General features: G+C 41.8%; 1 protein-coding gene across 2 annotated transcripts in view; it reads left to right on the top strand.

Annotated features, from left to right (window-relative positions):
* The window catches only part of SGCZ (sarcoglycan zeta), a 561,235-nt gene that overhangs the window by 401,865 nt on the left and 136,876 nt on the right, over positions 1-22,494 (top strand). Inside the window, exon 3 of one of the 2 annotated variants that reach the window (XM_083458436.1) lies at positions 21,598-21,699. The exons of the other annotated variant lie outside the window; for it this stretch is intronic. Coding sequence (XP_083314562.1) covers positions 21,598-21,699 — 102 coding nt within the window. The remainder of the gene's footprint in view (positions 1-21,597; positions 21,700-22,494) is intronic. 2 annotated transcript variants of the gene reach the window in all.

The following is a 22,494-nucleotide window of genomic DNA, read 5'->3' as shown; positions in this document are numbered from 1 at the left end:
TCAAAATCACAAAGCGTGAACTTAAAATGCACACCTTACAGGTATTCTGTAACCATGGACAATCAGAATCCACGATTTGCAGATGCAAGAAAATTTAGATGTGGAGCAACTGAGTCTCAGCTAGTTAGGTCAGTGTGGCTCTTCTTCGCTATATTCTCCAACTGGCATGCCTTTCTGTCTTCCTTCACTGCTTGTTGTTGTTGTTTAGTCATTTAGTCGTGTCCGACTCTTCGTGACCTCATGGACCAAAGCATGCCAGGCACTTCTGTCTTCCACTGCCTCCCGCAGTTTGGTCAAACTCATGCTGGTAGCTTCGAGAACACTGTCCAACCATTTCGTCCTCTGTCGTCCCCTTCTCCTTGTACCATTCATCTTCCCCAACATCAGGGTCTTTTCCAGGGAGTCTTCTCTTCTCATGAGGTGGCCAAAGTATTGGAGCCTCAGCTTCACGATCTTTCCTTCCAGTGAGCACTCAGGGCTGATTTCCTTCAGAATGGATCGGTTTGATCTTCTTGCAGTCCATGGGACTCTCAAGAGTCTCCTCCAGCATCCTTCACTGCTACCTGCAGTCAAAAGGGATGTAGTGACTCTGTGACAACCAAGGCAAGGATGAGCGGTAGAGTACAACTGAGCATGGTGTGGTACAACTGGCCACTTGAATCTCATGGCATCTCAGGAATTCTCTTACCTCGTACCTTGATTGATTGTATTCTATGCTGCTGTATCCATTCAGAAGAATCCCAAAGCAGGTTACAAACAACAAGTAGCATTAACACAAAAAAACACAAGTACAGCATAAATCATATAATATTATTATGGGTGTATGGGGTACAGTGCTGGATTTACGTATAAGCTAAACAAGCTTTAGCTTAGGACCCCACTCTCTTGGGGGCCCCCAAAAAAATTAAAGGAAAAAAACCTGGCTGTACATTTCCAAAATATAAGATAAAAAACAAATAAAATAAAATGAAACCTACATACAGCAACAGTGTGTTGTGTTGTGTTGTGTTGTGTAGGCTCCTATGATGTAAGTAATGGGCCCTACACATAGCTGTCAATGTTTCCCTTTTTTTAAGGGAAATTCCTTTATTCCAAATAGGATTCCTCGCAAGAAAAGAGAAAAGTTGACAGCTATGGCCCCATATATAGCATATATTCAACACAAAAAACAGCGACAATTTGTTGTTGACAAAAGACAACTGAACATAAAAGGGGCTCCATTACCTTCAGTAGCTTAGGGCCTCATCAAACCTAAATCCAGCCCTGATGGGGTGTTAGGGAAGGGATGGTACCTCTGGTGGGGGACATGTCATGCTCCTTCTGAGGTAGTTTATCCTCCTTTGGTCCCCACCCTGCACTCAGCTTTCACCTGTGAGTCTCAGGTCATTCACCCCAGAGTCATTTGCAACTGGACTTAACTGTCAGGGGTCCTTTACCTTTACCTTTTAGTTGTAGCTAGCTTCTGCTACCATGTCACTTGTTATTTAATAAATTATCACTTTTAGAGTTCATGGGTATGTTTTACTTGAGCGCCAGTGTGGTGTAGTGGTTAAGAGCAGTGGACTCGTAATCTGGTGAACCAGGTTCGCTTCCCCGCTCCTCCACATGCAGCTGCTGGGTGACCTTGGGCTAGTCACACTTCTCTGAAGTCTCTCATTCTCACTCACCTCACAGAGTGTTTGTTGTGGGGGAGGAAGGGAAAGGAGATTGTTAGCTGCTTTGAGACTCCTTAAGGGGAATGAAAGGCGGGATATCAAGTCCAAACACCTCCTCTTGTTTTTGTTGTTGTTGTTGTTGTTATGTAGTGCTGGCCTGCTGGGTTAGGTCCTCCTTTCGTCGCAACTTGCCCTCAGATCAATACAATGAAAGACAGATTTGATAATATTTTAAAATATTATGCATTTGATTAAGACATCCATTGGAAGCAATATAAATGCATGGAATAGAAGCATGCATATTTACCTGCTGAGAGGATCATTTTTCACCACTGCCTCTAGCACCATAAGTCTAGTGCAAGTCAGATTTGATAACTTCCCATGGAGCTTTTCACTTTATCACCATGAACGTTGCACACAGAGGCAGTTGGACGCTATCCAATGGCATGGATGGAACTGTGCATACATTTGCTGTGACAGTCGACAAAGACTGTTAACATGTGCTAAGTTCAGGATGTGTTGATGCCTCACATGTGACTGTTCTAGACTTCAGGCATTACAAACCAGCCCAACCAGTGGCTGCTACAGTCGAGGCAGATGTGAGAATCAGTCATGAATCACCCAATGAAAACATTACAATGTAACAAGGGGAAATCATAGGAACAACAGTCTCATGTTTCATCTTTGCCCACTTATAGTATAAAGTCTAAAATAAAGCTCAGCAAATAGAGAAGAGCCCTCTCCATTTTGCAGACACATCTGTAGGGCTGGCACTGTAAGTGCTACTTAACTGTACAAGATGGAGGCTTACTGAAAGTAGTAGCCAAAATGCCTTTTTCCCCCTTGTGTTTTGAAGTTTACTTTCTCCCGCCTCTGCTTACAAGATGCAACATTGGTTTCCCCCAACCACTTAGGGAACAATGCTACATTGTGATGTACCATCATGCCAGAACCTGGTTGGAAAAAAGCGATGTCATTTACACTAGGCTTCTCTCCCACTCCCAAGAGTCCATGTTATTCTCTCCTGAAGGTGGCTTGTGGTTTTGCCAGGTTTTGGTCAGGGGTCCCTTTACCTTTACCTTTACCCAAAACAAATTTGGAGAAAGGGACTAACAACAACAAGAAGATTTGGATCATCACTAGTCCAAATTGATTTGCAGAGCTTACCCACATTGAGTTCCAGAAATCTAGGGGCCCCCGGAAAGCTTGAGGCCAACTCTAGACGCTAAAGCGGAAGCGAGGAAAAGAGAAGGGGAATTTCATTGCACCTTTACCCTCCACGCATCTTTGTTCCATTTGAAGCTGCTCTCTAAGTAGATTACTTCAACAAAACCAAACAAGGTAGTGTCCATACCCCTTTCTGATAAGCTTTATTTGATTTGAAGGCTGTAAGCTGCAGAAACGAGCTGGCTTTGAAGACTCGTGACACTTTACATTTTGAAATGTATAAATCAAAAGCAGCTTTGTATCCATTTTTTAACATATCAAATGCTGAGTTGGCTTTGCCCCATAAATAATTAATACCACAAAGCATTTAAGAACCCAGATGATGAATGGCACTTGGCAGTAATAATGCATTGCTTTTTGGGAGCCAAGCATACTTTTAGTCAAAGAGAGGAGAAGAAGCATCATTTGATTGACTGATGAAGAATCAAACCACAAGCTACCATCACACAGATGCCTTGGCTTCAGGGCTTTTTCCTCCCAGCTGGAACTTGCTGAAACTTAGTTCCAGCACCTCTCAGGTGGGTGCCATTGCCATAATAAGAGAACAATTCGTGGTGAGTTCCGGCACCTATTTTTCTAGAAAAACAGCGCTGCTTGGCTCTTTCTTGAACTGAGCATTTGGCTGAGGTCAGAGCAGATCACTGCAGTGGGAGCCAAGCCCCTTCCCATCCCCAGCCAGGTAGGTTGCAGCATTCCTGGTATCAGGAGAGCAGCTCCACCTCCATCGCACTGGCCATTACTGTTGCGAACCACAGGGCACCTGCCTGCCCCTAGGCTTTTCCCCATTCTTTTTGTCACCACATGGCTGTGCTCTTTTATAGACCCCCTTCCTTTCCAGGCACTACTTGTAAGCTCAGAGAGCTATTTCCTCAACAGCATCAAGCTGTGATGCTGCAGCTAGCCAGCCCCTTAAGAAACACTTCTCTCAGGTGAGCAGAAAGGAAAGTTCTGCTCTGCCAAAGCACTGCATCCTTCCACAGCCATCTACAAATGGAGATTTTCTTCCAACATTGAAGAGCCAACTGTTTTAATTCAGGGGAGAAGGCAGAGGGAAATGACAGTGGCAATAAAGAGCTGAGTGAGAAGTTTGATTTAGAATATAGGTGTATTTTCATATGCTTTCAAACACCCGGTTTTGTTAGGAGTAAACAGAAATCCTGTTTTAGATGTTTCAGGAAGGACATTTTAAGAGGACCATATGTGAGACCATTATTGGGACACGGGTGGTGCTGTGGTCTAAACCACAGAGCCTAGGGCTTACCGATCAGAAGGTCAGCGGTTCAAATCCCTGCGACAAAGTTAACTCCCATTGTTCCTGCCCACCTAGCAGTTCAAAAGCACATCAGTGCAAGTAGATAAATAGGTACTGCTCTGGCAGGAAGGTAAACGGTGTTTCCGTGAGCTGCTCTGGTTTGTCAGAAGTGGCTTAGTCATGCTGGCCACATGACCCAGAAGCTGTCTGCAGACAAACGCCGACTCCCTCGGCCTATATAGCAAGATAATCACCCAACCCCAGAGTCATCTGTGACTGGACCTAACGGTCAGGAGTACCTTTACCTTTACGCGAGACCATTAGCTCTCTTTTCCCTCTTAGAACTGCCTTTTCTCTCTCCAGCAATACAGGGAACCAATAGCCTTGGTGTTGGACTTGGAACAAGGAGACCTGTGTTTGAACAGAGATTTCACAATGGTGTTTGATAGTGAGCAACCTCAACTTACTTACTTACATTATTCTAATAAGAATAAATCAGGAGAAATAAGTTTCAGATATGGTACCCTGAGCTACTGAGACAGAAAGCGAGGAATAAGTTTGCCCTGAAATCCTCTGTCACTCAGTACGAATACAGCATCATTGATACAAGTTTAGCAATAACTGAACCTGTTGATTAAGGGTTACAACACCTCCCAAAGCACTTCTTATCTGAGTGAAGTTCTTGAGTGATGCATCATTAGTGAATCTTCCCAAAGTGTATTGCAGGGTTGAATTTTTGAGAAAGAAGATGCTTGAGAACTCTTATTTTCCAAGTATGTATTTTATTTAGCTGTCTGGATTTTTATTGCAAAACTATTGAATGCTAACATTAAAGTGTCATCTCCATTGTCTACCATCTACAAAAGCTCTTTCCTCAGTTGATTTGTCAATCCTTATAGCAGAGGACTTTTATTTATTTATCTGTTTTGAAAGATTTTTTTCTGCCCCCAAGGCAAAGGCAAAGTTGATTCTCATTTCAAACACACATGCACACACACAATTTAACCCAATGAAAACAGAACATAAAAATCACAACACAAATGTATAGAACCAGTGAAACCTACATAGGAAAACAAGAGAAAATGAATCTGACTGATTTCTTTTCCTTTGTGGAAAACAAGCCCTGTTAATTAAATGTAAAGGCTTGAAAGTAAATAATGTTGTTGCCTCCCAAATCAAGCTACCAACTAGTAAGTTTGGCCAAGAGCTATGACCTCTATAACCAAAACAGGCAAGAATTGGACTATTATTCCCTTATTTTTGTTTGCAATATAACCATGTAAAACATTTTCTGCTTCTGCATGGAAGGAGGGAGGAGCAGTAGCGTAGCATGGGGGGTGTAGGGGGGGTGGCCACACCGGGCGCAACATCTGGGGGGGGGGGGCGCTCGCACTCACAGCTCTCTGCCCCTACCTGGCTCACTCACTCTCTCTCACTGCAGTGCTGGCTGTGCGAATCCGATCCGAGCTGCCGGGTCGCGCCCACTGTGGAGAGGAGGGGTGCCAGGTGTGCGGTGCGGTGCGGAGAGAGAGCGAGGGACTATCTGGGGGAGGGACAGTGCAGCGGGGGGGGGGCGCAAATTACTTGCCTTGCCCCGGGTGCTGACAACCCACGCTACGCCACTGGGGAAGAGGGGTTAATGTGTGAGCCTCCTAATTTCACTTTAGCTCATGAGCATTTGGCTCATGAAGAGATGGACTATTCCACTCTCATCTGCAGGTGTAGGGATTATTCTGTAGGGAAGGCTGAAAGGACCAGGTAGTGCGGGAGGGACAGTTAATCCCTTTACGAATTTCGAGCATCTTTATTCTGATGGAATATGATAATAATGCTGAAATTACTATGGTGCATAATAGATCTATTGCCTGGTGTATGCTGCATGTTTAAATTAATCTTATCTGCACTAACTTGGAACGTAAATGAGTACTCCAATTAAAATTGATATCAAACTTAAAATACGAAGGGTACGGTCTACCCAGATAACCCAGACCTTACTTTTTAAATAAAAGAAGAAGAAACACAGCACTGATACATACCCCTTCCTCCTGAATCAAGGTGGAGATTGGTAGACCTCACAAGGTACTTGCAAAAGTAGGGAGTCAGCAACCTGGATTTCTCCTAAACTTGATTTTCAATTAAAAGATGCACTGAGTGACCCTAATGAAAGATTTATCTTCCTCAAAGGACTGTTAGATAACTCCTGGCTGACATTATGCTCTGTTTATGTACCTAATACCCAACAAGAACAATTTCTAGATGAAGCTTTTACATCACTGCACTCATTTAAACAAGGCGAAGTGGTGATAAGTGGTAACTTTAATCTTGTGCTTAATGATTATTTTGATAGAAGCAGAACATCTCACCTGTTGCAAAACCCACGCAAACCACCCACTTTTAAAGCATCCCTATACAACATATTACATTAACACAATTACTTTCATGCTTGGTGCTTAGCCAATACAGAACTAATAAACCATACACATATGTCAGCAAGGTACAAAAATTATGCCAGTTTGTATTATTATTCACAACTCAGAAGTTGGTCGTCTTAATATCTTGGGCCATGCCCCTGTTATCGCCTAAACCTTTCTATTGGATATTTTTAAAAACATGATTTAAAATGTTCTGAATTATTTGGGGAAAAAACATTTTAGCAATATGATGTTGATCTATTCCTTCCTGACCCTGAAACCTCATTATCTGCTGTTATGCATCAACTTGTTATATCTGGCAAGATATCTGGGTTTACCATTAACTTCAGCAAATGTGGGTTGATTCACCCCTCTAAAATTACAACTGCATTGACACAAAACAACTGGCCTAAAACACTGTAATACCTCCTTTAAATAACAGAGTGAATATACCTTAGAATCTATCTAAACTAGAAAAATTGAACCTTAATCCCCTGATAAAAGATTTAACAACTAAATTCAAAAATTGGTCAAAACTAACATACTCATAGTTAGTCAGAGTGTCTAAAACAAAAATGATGCTATTATCATACCTTCTTTACTTATTCAGAGTCTTACCAATAAGCATACCCATCTCTCAAGTTAATAATTACCAAAAAGCTACTAAATTTTATTCATGCCAACAAGAGACCTTGGCTATCTCATAAAACCCAAGAAACAATGAGGTAGAGTGATACCAAACCTAAAATGGTATAAAGACTCTGCTCACTTACAGAATATCATTTTGATTTTACTTCTAAACTAAACACAAGCCCCTTGTAGCACCAGAAATAAATTTTATATTGGGATATACCATGTGGCTGGTTAGAGATACACCTGATTTTACATTTTCTAAATAAGCCCAATATAAGGACTCAAGCACTACGCAGTGTAAATAGTTTTAGGCAACTACTCAACTCAACTAACTCACTGGGGAAAGGAATAATCTCCCAACTATCTAAAATTCTCACACAATTAGCTATCCTTCCTCTCACTTTATTAAGACTTAAAATGGGGGAAAGATTTTGGAGAAGAACTAGAGGAACAACTCTGGGGAATAATTTGGAATAATCTACCATTTGCATCCATCTCAATTAGAACATGAGAAGATGCTTTAAACATAGCACATCATTGGTACATGGGCCCAACCAGATCATGCGGAATTAATCCTAACACATCCAAACTTTGATGGCAGGAATGCAATTTTCCTGGCTCTCAAGTACACGTGGTGATTCCCCCCAAAACTCAAAAAGGTTATGAAACAATTAATCAGACCCCAAATTAGCCCCACTATTTTATTTTAATTCTCGGTGTAAGAACATAACCAATAAAGACCTCATCCTCCATTTATTAACTGCAGCTAGATCAGTGATTGCAAATAAAATAATAAAATAAATGGAAAACTTCACAAGTATGGAACATTTTGCTTCTGGACAAATTAACCATTTCACAAAATGAATATTGATCTGGAAAGGGAAAGACTCAAATCTTCTACATGACATGTTATCCTTTTATTTATTTAGTTAAGACAATCAAGCATGGTTTTCACCCTTCATTGACTCATGGATAGACGCTTTCATTTGATTGCCTTTCTTGGAATGTCTAAAACTACAACCATCAGCTGGTGTTTCTCTGTATAACTACTAAGCTCTGTTTTCCTTGTATGAGCAGGTTTTGTTACTTGAAATTTAAAATCAATTTCAGAAAGTGCTTGCAACAAGTTCACCCAAACTGGCAAAAATGGGAGGTGTGTTTTGGATCATGAACTCATACACAAAGGAGACATAATTTAGCTTCATCCGTAATCTTTTCCACAACCCTTGCAGGTTGGCAGGTCCCAGTTCACGCTTCCATAACATGCTCCTTAAAGTATTTTTTGGGCTAAGCCCTTAAACTCTCAATTACCACTTTTTAACCAAATATCTTCTTTTTTTCTGAAAAGTATTTTACGTTTCCTAATAAAGTTTTGTATTACAATTGTGAATTATGTCACATGGTGACACACACACACACTACAAATTGTATGTAGCTTGTTTCTTTGTTGGCAGTTGGATTAACCCACCCTATGACATGATCATAATGCCCTTTAATAATCTCACTACATGCCCACTGTCTGTTGTGTTTTTCTCCAACAGCTGCTATCTTAATTTTTGGAGTAGATGCACTGCTAACACACCATCAGCCAGTTCTTCACTCTGCAGGACTTTGCTTAAGCCATTTGCTAAAAAGCACATAATCAAACAGACCTTTAATGCAGTAATCCATCAGGCAAAGCCTGCAGATGAGGAAATGGCTAGAAAGAGAAAAGTCTTGCATGTCATATAATCATCACCATAGGGTGACTCTCAGAATGTACAATGGCATAAAGCTGGAAGTACAAATAACACTATTTAAGTCTGCAACCCTTAAACCACTCACTCCATACTAGGTGACTGCAAGATTTCAGCCCATATACTTTCACCTTTGTTTCAGTTTTTTTTAAAAAGAGCCTTCAATAAAATATACATACCAAACCTAACAACTTGTATTTTGCCTGAAACAGCTAATTCAGCAAAGATGACTCTTCCTCACACTTTAAATAGTCATTTGTAGAAGAGAAAACAGCAGTCTGAGGTGAGCCAGGAGTTGAGGGATGAAGCCACAAGTCAGGGTCAAACAGCTACCCAACTGCTCAGGCAAGCTATGATATTTTCTATCATGTTGTCTTAAAAAAGCTGGGCAGATTGTCATTAGATAGGATACCTGCAGGTAATATGTAAGCTAGATGCACATAGAACTGGGAGGAGATATGCTGTTACTAAATCATTGTTGTGTGGAGGAAAGGTGGAATTCAAGCAAAGCCAACAACAAACTTTTATTAATGCTCTCCCCTCACACATTGTGAATTCTATGTAACTGGGTTTGATTGCAATAGTAAAAGGGAGAAGAGAGAGAAATAAGGGGGTAACAGAAAAAGAGAGAAGGGGTGGTCATGATCATCGGGGTTGCAAAGCACCAAACTCAGCCCTCTAGAAACACCAACAATCAGGGCTTACAAAGCGCTACATAGGGTGCTATGTATAGGGGTTTCCTAGCACCTGAAAACCTGTTTGTGGCACAGCTGTGTCTTTATCTGCCCCACAGGGCTCTTTTTCAGTGGAAACTCAGTTCTGTCACCTCTCAGGTAGGTGAGAACAAGGGAGGCGTTCGTGGTGAGTTCTGGCACCTCTTTTTCTAGAAAAATAGCACTAACTAACGCCATATGTGAAGTCAGGTGTAAGGGAGGCGAGGAGAACATGGCCAAAATGACCTTGTGGGCTAAATGAGTTTTTAGTGTGCCTCATTAGGCGCACAGGCCAGACGTTCCCCACGACTGGCCTAGATACACACAAACACACACACACACACGTGTTTGTGTGTTTTACAATGGGTTGGAAGAAAGTTGCTTTGAGACTTTGTCAGAATGCATAACAAAAGTCATACCAAAAGACAACTTTTGGTTTGCTTCCAAAATGAGAGAGACAACACTGCAATTTGCAACATGTTATTCATAAGGTTGATGTTGCAAATCAATAGGGCAAAGGGCTCCAAAAGGTTCTCTTTAACCGAGGTGAAAAACAACAAAATGGGAGATGTGAGAAACTCTCTTTTTAAGATAAGTTGATGAGATCAAAGGGCTACCCAGAACTAAAACCATAGTGGAAAGTTCACTGACAATGTCAGCTTTCAGTGTTTTGTGGCAGTGAAATACAAACTCTGTATTACAAACGGTTAAGGAAGTGACTGGAGGGATGAGCACGGTTATATTTCTGATTTCTGATTTCTTTCCTAGTGTAACAGGGAAATTCCTTCTTCATTCTAAAATGTTCCTAATCATATGTTCTTCTCTGTCAGATTCTGATAAAAGAAACTTTACTTTTAAAGCAATGGAAATTGCCTTTTCCCATAACTGAAACTTGCAAGTCAGTATCTCATCATTCTTGGGTCTTCTACATGCCAGAACCTCAGCCTTCTTAGCACTGGTGCTGGTTAGCCCAAGCCTAACCAAGTTGACTCATATGTAACAACATTGATTTTCATTATTCTTGCTTCCATTAAGTATGTTGAGGGCTACACCCGCAAACAGCTAAAAGTCTCCTAGAATAATTTATAGGAGGAATTTAAAACAGCAAACAGCATGTATCTCTGGTATACAAATGCCTTAAGGCTGTTTTTTCAACAGTTGTCCCCCAAGCCCTTCACTTTTCATGTCCTATAATAATAAATAAGGTTCGTTCAAAGCACTCTGTGTGTGTACCCAGCAATAAAAATATAGATTATATTCAAGCCATAAAAGCTAGGAATAAAGGCTTTGAGTTCTTCCATTCCAATAAAGTTTTTGCTTCTGTTTCACTGCTGATAGAATGTCGTAAATTTTGTCATATTCATGACACAATTATAGCAAAACATCTGTTTGTGGTTATGAACCGACAAAGTATACATACTTTTTGCTGATCAATAAAATGCGCAATAAATGTCGGGAAAGTTGACATCATAAATTAAACCCAATGATAAGATATTTGGATTCAAGGACGGTTAGGACAAACTGTGATGCTTACAGCAGTGAAAAGGACAGAGACTAAAAATTGATTTGGGAGAACTTATCTATAAACCCTCCTAAAATCCTTCTTCATTGACACTCTTCTAACTTTTCCTTATCTGTTTGAAGCATGGTGGGAATTGGTAAGGTAGAAAGACATGTCTAGCTTTGATTTATACAAGGTTATATTTGGAAAGATTCTCATTTCATTTTGTAGGGAGCTCTGCTGTGATAAGAATTTTTCATACAATTAACACAATGAACAAACAAACATACATAATGTAACACCTCATTTAGCATGGCCAAGGAAAGACTTGTGAAGATGAATGATGTCACTTATATATTTTTTTACATCAGAATAAGAAGTTACATGAAACCAAGCCTCACTATTCAGAACAGCCGAGCTTGCTTTTCAATTAATATCAAACAAGTTTGTCCTCTCCTGTTGCTTGTATACAGGCAGAAAGAGAGAGGATCAATGTTGCCTCCATCTCTCTCCCCATCCCAAGGGGCATAAAGTGATAAATACATCCAGTATGGTTGCGTCAGTCCCTCTTGAATTCTGAAAACTACGAAGCCTCTAGGCGAAAGATTCCTGCATTGCAGGACTAGATCAGGCATAGGCAAACTCCGGCCCTCCAGTTGTTTGGGACTACAATTCCCATCATCCCTAGCTAACAGGACCAGTGGTCAGGGATGATGGGAATTGTAGTCCCAAACATCTGCAGGGCCGGAGTTTGCCTATGCCTGGACTAGATGATTCCTTATGGTCCATTCAAATTCTATAATTCTATGAGCCTATGTATGTTCCCTGTGTTGGCTCCATTGGGTGATACCCAATTCTATACTCAGAGCAGACCCCTTGAAATCCATGGACTCATTCTGGATATGATTCCACCCATCAAGAATCCTCAATTTATTCTCTGCTTATTCTTCTTCTTTCAGTAAGTGAGCCCACTGTATAGATCTCAAGTTTTGTTTCTTTCGGGATGAAATGCAAATGTTATAGTGTGGTAGATCCAACGCCATTTCCTTGATTTAATAAATCACCTACACTTTTGTGAAAAAGCATTAGCGTCATCAACTTTCAAGACAAACATTAGTAACAAATGCTTAATCTTAATAATGTCACAATGGAAAGTGATTATTTTAACTGATTACTTCTGAGTTGGGAGAGAATGTTATATCAAACTTGACAAATGCAAATTTTTACTTCTCGAGAAGAGTTTAATCAGTTTAATGTGTCATTAAATTAACTGGCATTCCTCAAAACCCCAGTGCAGCCACTGAAAGTCAGTCTGCTCATTCACCCAAAGCCCTGATATATTCAAAGTTAAGCTAAGATTGTTTTGGTAAAGGGAGTTGTATGAAGCTTTTATCATATTCTGTAAGGTAAGGTAAATTTGCATTGTTGTTGATCCTTCAAAGTCCCATTGATTTGAATGGGACTTGAATGGTAAGCACTTACTTAAATTCCATTGGACTCAGTAGGAATTATGGCAGAATTAACATTGCATATGTAATGCACAAAAATAAAATATACAGAGGCTGATAAGCACATTCATCTGAACACAATTAGAAGTCCCCTTTGGGTCTACCTGCTCAGTGGCAGAAGGTTGGGGAGGTCACATGGTTTCATGATACAGAAGGTGGGGCCAGCACATGAGCCCATACACTTCCACACATGTTGCTTGAGCACCCAAATAGGGCTATTGTTAGGCCCTTAAGTGTATTTAACTGTGCCTGGATAATCCCCAAAATAAATAATACTCTCCTAGCAATTATCAATACTGGAGAAAGTGGAAGGACTTACTTGCTCGTATTTAGTAGATTGAGATAACAGGTGTGTTTTATTATACTTGTTTCTCACTCTTTGGAAGACCCAGAATGCCTTATTTTTAACTTGCAAACAATTCATCATCCAGTAATTCACTAGATGGTGATGTATGTTTTTGTGTAGCTTAGGGCTAAACACCTTTGCTTGGAAGTAGGTTCTGTTTTAATTCCATGGAATCAATTTCCAAGGAAGAATGCCTTGACACCTAACTTTAGGAATATTTTGTGTACTGTGCATCTCCAGACTGACACTTCAAAAGGGAGGAGAAAATCCGGGTCTAGTTTTGAAGATGCAAGATTCAGGCACATCCCTGTCCTTAGCCCCAATGCAATGGTAGTCTGGGATATCAAAGAAGAGAGTTGAATTGTCTGAAATGCAAAGCTAAGGCCATAAATTAAGACCTACAATTGTAATATATTTCTGCACTTTTATGAAGTATTCGCCCATCATCACCCTAGGTGCATTCATGCATTTTGAAAGGGCCATCTGCCCTTCAAAGATTCAGAACGACAATCTGAGGTATTATTTCAATGGGGAAGAGGGGACAAACTCAGAACATTGTCCAGTGGCCTCCTTTTAACATGCCCTCAACATGGCAGAAGATTATTGCTATCTATGAGCCTGTACATAAGTCTCTCATGTGCATCAATGCCATGTACCCACTTAGAATATTGTTTCTAGGATGATGTGATCTAAGGGCAGAAGGCATTATTAGAACCTTTTTAATATCTTGTATTTTACAATGTTCCGAAATACACACAGGTACAATTTCCTGACAAGTACAGTGTGGTGTTTTACTTCTGCAAATGTTCTTTCCTGTCTGTCTCCACTAACCCTGATATGTGTAGGTTCAGCATGTATAGGTTCAAAATCACACGAGTACATTTTGAAAACTGGCACTCTGGAACTATTAAAATCTACTAGGCCAGAGCTGGTTTCTAGTCTTCAAGGTTCTGTTAGTTAAAACTCCAGGGGTCTCATAATGCTAGAGGTGGTTAATCCCCCATCCCGCTTTTTGGCTCATGCTTGCTTTTATCTATCTTTTTTACTTTATGAATTCTCAAGTTATAATGAGAACTTTAAGCCTTGGCTTTGGCACCTTACCAACTATGGGCGGTGTGTGAAAGATAATTTCATTTCCAAAGGTATTGTGATTACACAAAAACACAAAAGCAATAATTCATGTTACCCAGCATCAAATAATTTTGCAGTATTGATTTTTTTTGGGGGGGGGGGGGAGGGGGAAGCTAGCATTCTGGTATCAAGGTCTGTCAGACACCAAATAAGCAATTGTGCAATTCTTTGCCAGTCTGCCTGATCCTGAGGCAGTTCCTGAGATGCCCAGGATTTCACAAGAAATGGGGGGCGGGGAGAGAAAGAACAGTGTTGATGAGGAATAGGCACTTCCAGTATTCTTCAGAAGTGTATTTTCACACTGCAGGCACCATCCTACAGTAACTGCTTCCCACTTATGGAGCATGTGTACACAAACACAGTATCATTTATTTTACATTATTTGTAGGTCACAGAATATTCCAGCGTGGAAGGTCGCTATTTAATACAACTGGAAAGCACTGGAAAACATTGCAAGAGAAACAGTGGGTGTGGGTGTGTGGGTGTGTGTGTGTATATACACACACACACACACACACACACACACACACACACTTTGGGAACAGCATTGAGTCTATGGGAAAACAGCTGGCTATCTCTAGTGTACATGATTTGTGCCTATTAACCATGTGTAAGCTATTTGTTCTTCAGCCATTCGTATCAGGTCCACAGTTTAACATTAGAATCCATACTCTTCGCATTTGCCTGTTGAAACTTTTGGTTTCCTAAGAAACAAATAGATGCTGTTTCCCAAGTTGTTGTTATTTGCATTTTCTTGGAGCGTGTCGGGCCAGTAGTTTTGTTTTACCGTAATAATAGTGCATTTATTCCCTGATTCCTGTTATCTTCCAAGTGGCAGCTCAGCTCTACGTTTTATAACATTTCATCCCTGTTAACGCCTCTGTGTTGTTTTCATGTTAAAATTGTTTTCAGAAATACTATTTTTCTAGTTTTCTTTAACAACCATGACAAAATTGTGGAGTGTGCAGAGCATATGATTTGGGGTTCAGTAGCCTTAAGTAGGGCCATCCTCAAACCAGACATTACAAAGAATCAGGTGTGGGGAACAGGGACATTTTCATCCTGAGGGCAATATTCCCTGATTGGTCAACTTCCAAGGGCTTCATGATGTCATTGGTGGACTGTGCCATAGGCAAGAGTGCATGGAGCCACTAATGCAGCTCTTTCCACTCCATCCTCCATCTTGGCAAAAAAATAAAAGAGGTATTATCATAGTCTGAAGACATGTTCCAACCCAGAAAACACAGAGGGATGTAGTGTGTGGCTTGCGTAGAGTTCCCATCAAGGCTCATCTGCCCCTAGATTGTCTATCAGCTCTGTCTAATGGTGTGTATAAAATACTACTTCATTCAGATAGGGTTACTGGATAAAGAAAAGTGACGTTTTAAAGGATAAAGAAAAGTGACATTTTTAAGGCATTCCACATACCTTTGTTGCTTGAAGGGATTTTCAATGTGCTGACTAAAAAGAATTAAACCTGTCCTCCTCCTGTCTGCCCCACGCCAAAATAATCTTCTGCTTCTTTAAAAATATCCCATGTTCATTTCACATTTGCAGTTTTATATATTACATCCATCTGATGGGTCCTTAAAGTGCTTATCATTTCCCTTTTCCCCCAGACCCAATAGCTTAAATGTTCCCTGGTGTTAGCATGAGTAGCATGATTGAATTCCATGAACCTCATTATTTTTCACTTTGTTGCATTCTCATGCCATAATTGATCTCTTTCTCACGAGAGAGGAAATAGCTTTCTTAAGGATCTTGGTGTATCCCTATAGATTAAATAACTCTAAATCCTGCTGGATTTAATACATTTACTAAATCCCTAACAGGGTATCTTTCCTTTCTAACCATTTATAATTATGAAAGCCTTGGACCTGATGCTATTCTGACTTGAACAGTCATCAAATGGAGAACAATTCAATTAGCATTGTCCTTTTAACACCTTTTTAGAATAAAGCCTTCTGTGGGCAAACCTACAGTCCTTCCCAGTGTCTGTTCTCCTGTCCTCAGCCTTTCCTTTATTAAACTGTCTTGTTCCCCCAGTAGCACACAGGCTCAAATGATGGAGATTCAATCAAGCTATCCTTGGGAATGGTGAAAGCAAAAGAGATGCTCTTCCACCCTGCCCAAGCAAGAGACCTCCATACTTGTCTGTGTCAGGAGTTCAGCCTACACTCGAGTAGGACCCTGGCAGAGACACATGCCCGACTGGCATGTTCCCTCCTTCCTGGTCGATCGTTTGGGAGCTTCATAAGCTTTCTTCAGCCCGAACATCACAGCGACCGATGCCAACCGACACCGGCACACTTAGAGATCTGTAGAGTATGCGCACCTTGCGTGACAGACCTCAGCAACTCAGCATTTTGGCTAATCTACTTTATTTACATATAAACACACATGGAGCACTGCAACATGGCTCCCTCTCTCTCTAGCATCAGACAGCAAAGAGGGGCAAAACAAAGGACAATAGTCCCAATTCACGGAACACAGTTACACAAACATCCTGTCTTCATCACTTCCCACTCTGTGGAGTCAAAACATACACCGTCGTGTGATAGACAAAAATCCCATGACTGCAATCATAGATCAGAAATTCTAACAGTCTGGTGGCAGTAGGTTAAGGAACTAGTTACTTGGGATCAAAGACCCAGGAAGTGTTTTTAACATGGGTAGGTGCTTAAGGTGATTATTACACTATATACACAATATTACACTAAAAATGAAATTCACAAGGGATCCCAACTGTACCGAAAGGACACAGTTTATGAATAACACCTGCACTGTATATTTAAAGCACATCTAACACCCATTCAAATGGGTCCCCAAGATTCTGTCATGGGTTAGGACTCGGTGTGATGGCCTGGGAATCTGATTCAGAGGCTGGACCTGAGGAATCCCAGCCTGCACAGGAGTCCCTGCCTCCAGGGCCAGCTGACCCGGGGCAGGGGCTTGAACCTGAAGGGGCCTCACTTGTGCCGGATCCTCAGGAGCAGACACCAGCTGAATCCGCTCTGGCTCCGGAGGTGATCGAGGACCCATTGCCTGCAGGTGCACCTCTCTCAGCCCCGTCAGGGGAAGGTGAGGTTGCCTCCGGGTCCAGTAACCCTCCAGCCTCTCCTGAGCTGCAGAGGCTCAGGGCAGAGAGGCAGAGGGAACTAAGTTCTCGCAGGAGGAGTGCTCGCCTCCAGGCCAGAAGAGGCAAGTCACCTGTGGACAGGGGCTGCCCTATGCCTCACGGCAGATAAAAGCCAGCCAGCCCAGTCCCAGGTTTGGGAGCAACATTGTTGGTTACCTGTTCCTGCTGGCACCCTGTCCTGCTTTTGCCAGAGTTCCTGACCATGCCCGACTCCCTGCCTTGGACCCCGCTTCAGCCTCGGACCAGACACGGACCACGCCGCACGATACCCCCCCCCCCAGGACCAGCACACTCTGCTTCACCTGCTGAGCAGCAGCCTGAAGGAGTAGAAGGCAAAGTGACTCCACCTGCTGCTGATCAGCCTTCTTGTTCCTGATGAGAACCAGCTGGCTCCAGCTTTCTTAAGCAGGGATTCCAGCCTCGGTCAGTTGCTGGAAACAACCCTGGTTGTTCCTAACCAGACCTTGCTGATTCTTGTTTCTTGTGACCTTAGACCCTCGGCTTTCTTGAGCCCCAGATCATCTGACTATGTGAACTGAGATGCTCCTGACCTTAGGACTGGACTGGACCTTGTATATGGAGTCTGCCTCCAGGCAGGTACCCCCCTGAGACTTGGCTGGTTGGCTGGCTTCTCCCTCCACTGAGCGCTGCCCTCGCAGCCAGATTCTGAGGGAAGTCATGGGTTGCCACATGGAAGGGAGAACAAGCTAGTTTTCTCCTGCTCAGGAGGGTAGGACTTGAACCAATGGCTTCAAGTTACAAGAAAGGAGATTCCAACGTAAACATCAGGAAGAACTTTCTGACACCAAGAGCTGTTTGACAGTGGAATAGACTTCCTCAGGAGGTGGTGGGCTCTCTTTCCTTTAAGTAGAGGTTGGTACAGTCTTCTGTCATGGATATGTTAGCTGAGATTCCTGCATTGCAGGGAGTTGGGCTTAATGACCCTGGAGGCCCCTTCCAACTCTACAATTCTATGAGTCAATTCATGGGTGCTAAACATGCTTTAAATGTATGGTGTGGATGACTGTCTTTTTCTCTCCTAACATTGTGGCTCTGTTTAGCTTGTCTTGGCTCCCTCCACATCTAAGCTCTCAGGGCATGGAATGCAAGGTGCTGTAATCAGTTTATGGGTTCTATAGTTGCACTACTTCTCCTTTTGTCATTAGCCTTGGCTTCATCAGCAGCCTGATCACCTCAAGCTTAAGATTTACCTGTAGCCATAGAGAGTTGACAACCCAGTTAGCCATTGTAAGAGGCAAGGCAGCTATTCCATGCCTCCTACCCATGTTGGAAGATCAGCATGATGTCTGGTAGCAGTGGCATAGCGTGGGTTGTCAGCACCCGGGGCAAGGCAAGTAATTTGTGCCCCCTAACCCGGGGCAAGGCAAGTAATTCAAGGGCCCTCCGCTGCACTGTCCCTCCCCCAGATAGTCCCTCGCTCTCTCTCCGCACTGCACTGCACCGCACGCCTGGCACCCCCCCTCCACAGTGGGCGGCAACCCAGCGGCTCGTATCAGATTCGCACAGCCAGCACTGCAGTGAGAGAGAGAGAGAGTGAGCCAGGTAGGGGCAGAGAGCTGTGAGTGCGAGCGCGCCCCCCACCGATGTTGCGCCTGGTGCGGCCAGCCCCCCCTGCACCCCCCACGCTATGCCACTGTCTGGTATAAAATCATATAATAATAATAATTAATAATATTTATTATTTATACCCTGCCCATCTGGCTGGGTCTCCCCAGCCACCCTAGGCAACTTCCAACAAAGTATTAAAATACAGTGGTCTGTTAAACATTAAAAGCTTGCCTAAAGAGGGCTGCCTTCAGATGTCTTCTAAAAGTCTGGTAGTTGTTCTTCGCTTTGACATCTGGTGGGAGGGTGTTCCACAGGGTGGGCACCACTACCGAGAAGGCCCTGTGCATGGTTCCCTGTAACTTGGCTTCTTGCAGTGAGGGAACCGCCAGAAGGCTCTCGGCGCTGGACCTTTATTATTTCAATGTGACTAGCTACTGCTCTACTTGTATTAGATGTACCTAAAGTTCTGCTGTTCACAAACACAGGAAAATGTTATTTTCAAAAGGGAGAGAGTTGCATTTTTCTTCTCATGTTTAAACCGAGCTCCAATTCATTCATCCTATTAAATTTTAAATATTTTGCATTTGAAGCTCTGCGCTAATATTTTATTCTAGAAAACATTTCATTATTTCAGTTGGTGTGATGTGCTTTGGAGAAATTGCCCTCATAATGTAACTCTTCAGTCTCAATAGGCAGGCGTTAGTGGAGAATGCAGGATGAATCATTGCTGAGAAGCTGTATATTTTAAAGTTGAAATCAATGTACTTACCAGTGATTCTCGACAAAAAGCAGTTTTGATGTTGACAATTTCCCACATATTGTTTGTGTGCTCAGTATATCTATGTTACACTTGTCTGAATATTGGCATCCAACAGTATTTAATATAGGCATGCAATGGTGTTCAGTACTTAACAGTATAGATAGCTGACATGCAGTAGTAAATTGCAATGTTGTTTCAGACTTCCTACCTTCACCTTCTGGGAACATTTACCTTACAAAATCTACCAAGGAACCTCTACATGTTTGACAAAGAATTTCAGGGCATTGCATAGGAATTTGGAGAACATGTTGTAGGGCAGGGATGTAAAACCCGTGACCCTCTAGATGTTGGTCTCCCAGTTCCCATGAGTGGATCTCCATCGTTCAAATTACATGGCGGTGTGTTGCATCTCACTATCATCCATTGTGAACTGAGAGTGCATGCCCAATATCTTCCTGGAAAGCAGTTTCGAAAATTCTGCTGTGTCACATTTAACAATATTTTGTGCCAGTTATGGAATAATATTTAACAGTAAGAGAACATTTGATGAACAGTTGGAGATGTAATGATTGACATCTGCCAGCATTTCATACAGGACGAAGTCGGGGTGTCTAAAAGCAACACTTCTTATGTGTTGTAACCCCCTGCCTGGCAAAAGCAAGACATTCACCATTAAAAAAATGCATATTTCCTCTGCCTTATAATCTTGCCTTGTATAGGCAAGTTGAGGGAGCCACACTGTATAAAATACCATTGTCCTTCCATAGGCTCTTATTTATCTAGCATGTTTATCTAGCATGCTCCAAGGAGCTCAAGACAACATGCATGGAATCACGCTGTTTTATCCCCCAAAGAACACTCTGCAACTTCACAGTTTATATGGTGGTTACACTGAGTTTTCCCACAGTGAAAACACAAATAGTGAAAAAGATTTCCATGTTGTTTTTTTAAAAAACAACCCCTCAGAATATGTACCAGGAATTCTCCAGTATATGTCCATGAACATGGGTCTATCTGCATTTACTATGCTTGGTGTGCTCCAAAGTAATTGTGGCAAATCCATTTTCTGAGTGAAGTGGCCAGGAACCTCATTATTGATTGGGAATCTAAGAGAATCTTTTGACATTTGTATAGAGCTGTTGGACAGTGGAATGGTCTCTCTTGGGAGGTGGTGGACTCTCCTTCCTTGGAGATTTTTAAGCAGAGGTTGGATGGCCACCTGTCAACATATGAATTAGTCGAGATTCCTGTACAGTGGTACCTCTGGTTACGAACTTAAGTCGTTCCGGACGTCCATTCTTAACCTGAAACCGTTCTTAACCTGAGGTACCACTTTAGCTAATGGGGCCTTCTGCCGCCACCACGCCACCGGCGCATGATTTCCGTTCTCATCCTGAGGTAAAGTTCTTAACCCGAGGTACTACTACTGGGTTAGCAGAGTCTGTAACCCGAGGTACCACTGTACTCCAGGGTGTTTTGACTATATGACCCTCGGGGTTTCTTCCAACTCTATAATTCTATGATTTTATGTAAAACGTTAAATTTGAAATCTCATACGAACTCTGGAGTAGTATGCTATTCCTGTTGATCACAAGCTTTTCACATACTTTCAAGTTCGAATCTTCAGGCTACAGATGGCTTCCCTCCTGGTAGCTCTACATTTCCAGATAAACATGGGCCCAATCCATATTACTCTTATAAAGGAGGACAACCTAGAGTTTTATGAACTAGGTAGCTCAAACTATAGAAAGGTACATGTCAAAGAAATATGTCTTGAAGTTTTTAAAGTATGTTGCCAGTAGGCAATGTGCCTATCAAAAGCAGTGACAGATGTGCATTCATGTCATGAATCATCTCATAATCAGACAGGCATACTCACTTCCCCCTGCACTTACATTGCTTTTAGCATTAACCTTCTAAACCTGAGGTTTGATGGGAGTAAGTAATGCATTGTATATAGTGATTAGCTGCCCAACTCAACGGCATATACACACATTTGTATATTATTGCTTCTAGGATGGAATGGGGAATCTGAGAGTCACCAAAAAAGGAATTCGACTTGAAGGTATATCTGAATTTCTACTTCCATTGTATGTGAAAGAAATCCATTCTCGAAAGGTAGGTTGCTTTGCTTAAATAAATAACAAGTTTAAGGCTTTTCTCTTTTTTTTGCTTTCGTTATTTTCACTGAAAGTATTGGATTTCTAAGATACCTTTAAATTGACATTTAGGTGAGGATTCCAGATGCGTTTCCTTCTGAGCCTTCAGTGTAGAGGCACATAGGGAACTTAAAGGCTAATCTACCTCAATGATAAATTTTCACTTGACTATACCTTGCAACATTTCTAAGATGAATATTGGTTGTGCTTGCTTATTCTGTGTGAAAGCGTAGTTCCTCAGAGTGACACAGACAGTTATGACATAGGTAGCTGATGTGTGAAATGGCCCAATGAATTTTAGAAACCTTAACTTCAAATTGTGTTTTTCTGCTGCCACCGCTATAAAAAGAAATTGGGGATTTTACAAATTTCATACAGATTCTACTCTTGAATGCAACCAGAGGTTCGGAGACACATCACCAGTCAATACAAGCTGCTAGGAACCTACAATGTGAGGGAAGCTATTGCCTTCATGTCTTGCTTGTGGCTGGCCTGTCCCATCAGGACTCCTCTAAGTCAAATGACTATGTATTTACTCAAAAAAAGAAAATAAAAAAGAAAGAAAGCTAATACTATAGCAGTGAACTACCGGTAGATATATATTGGGAATGTATCATTCAACATTCAACTTTTAAGAATTATCTAGTAGACATCATGAGCAGATTGGTACATTTGGAGCATATGCTTGGCCTTTTCCCAAAGAATTTATTTCCAATTAAGTATTCATGCTTGCATCCTTAGGCCATAATTTAGC

The sequence above is a fragment of the Podarcis tiliguerta genome (assembly GCF_965153285.1).
Source record: "Podarcis tiliguerta genome assembly, chromosome: 9".
NCBI lineage: Eukaryota > Metazoa > Chordata > Lepidosauria > Squamata > Lacertidae > Podarcis > Podarcis tiliguerta.
This window is presented reverse-complemented; position numbering and strand designations above follow the sequence as displayed.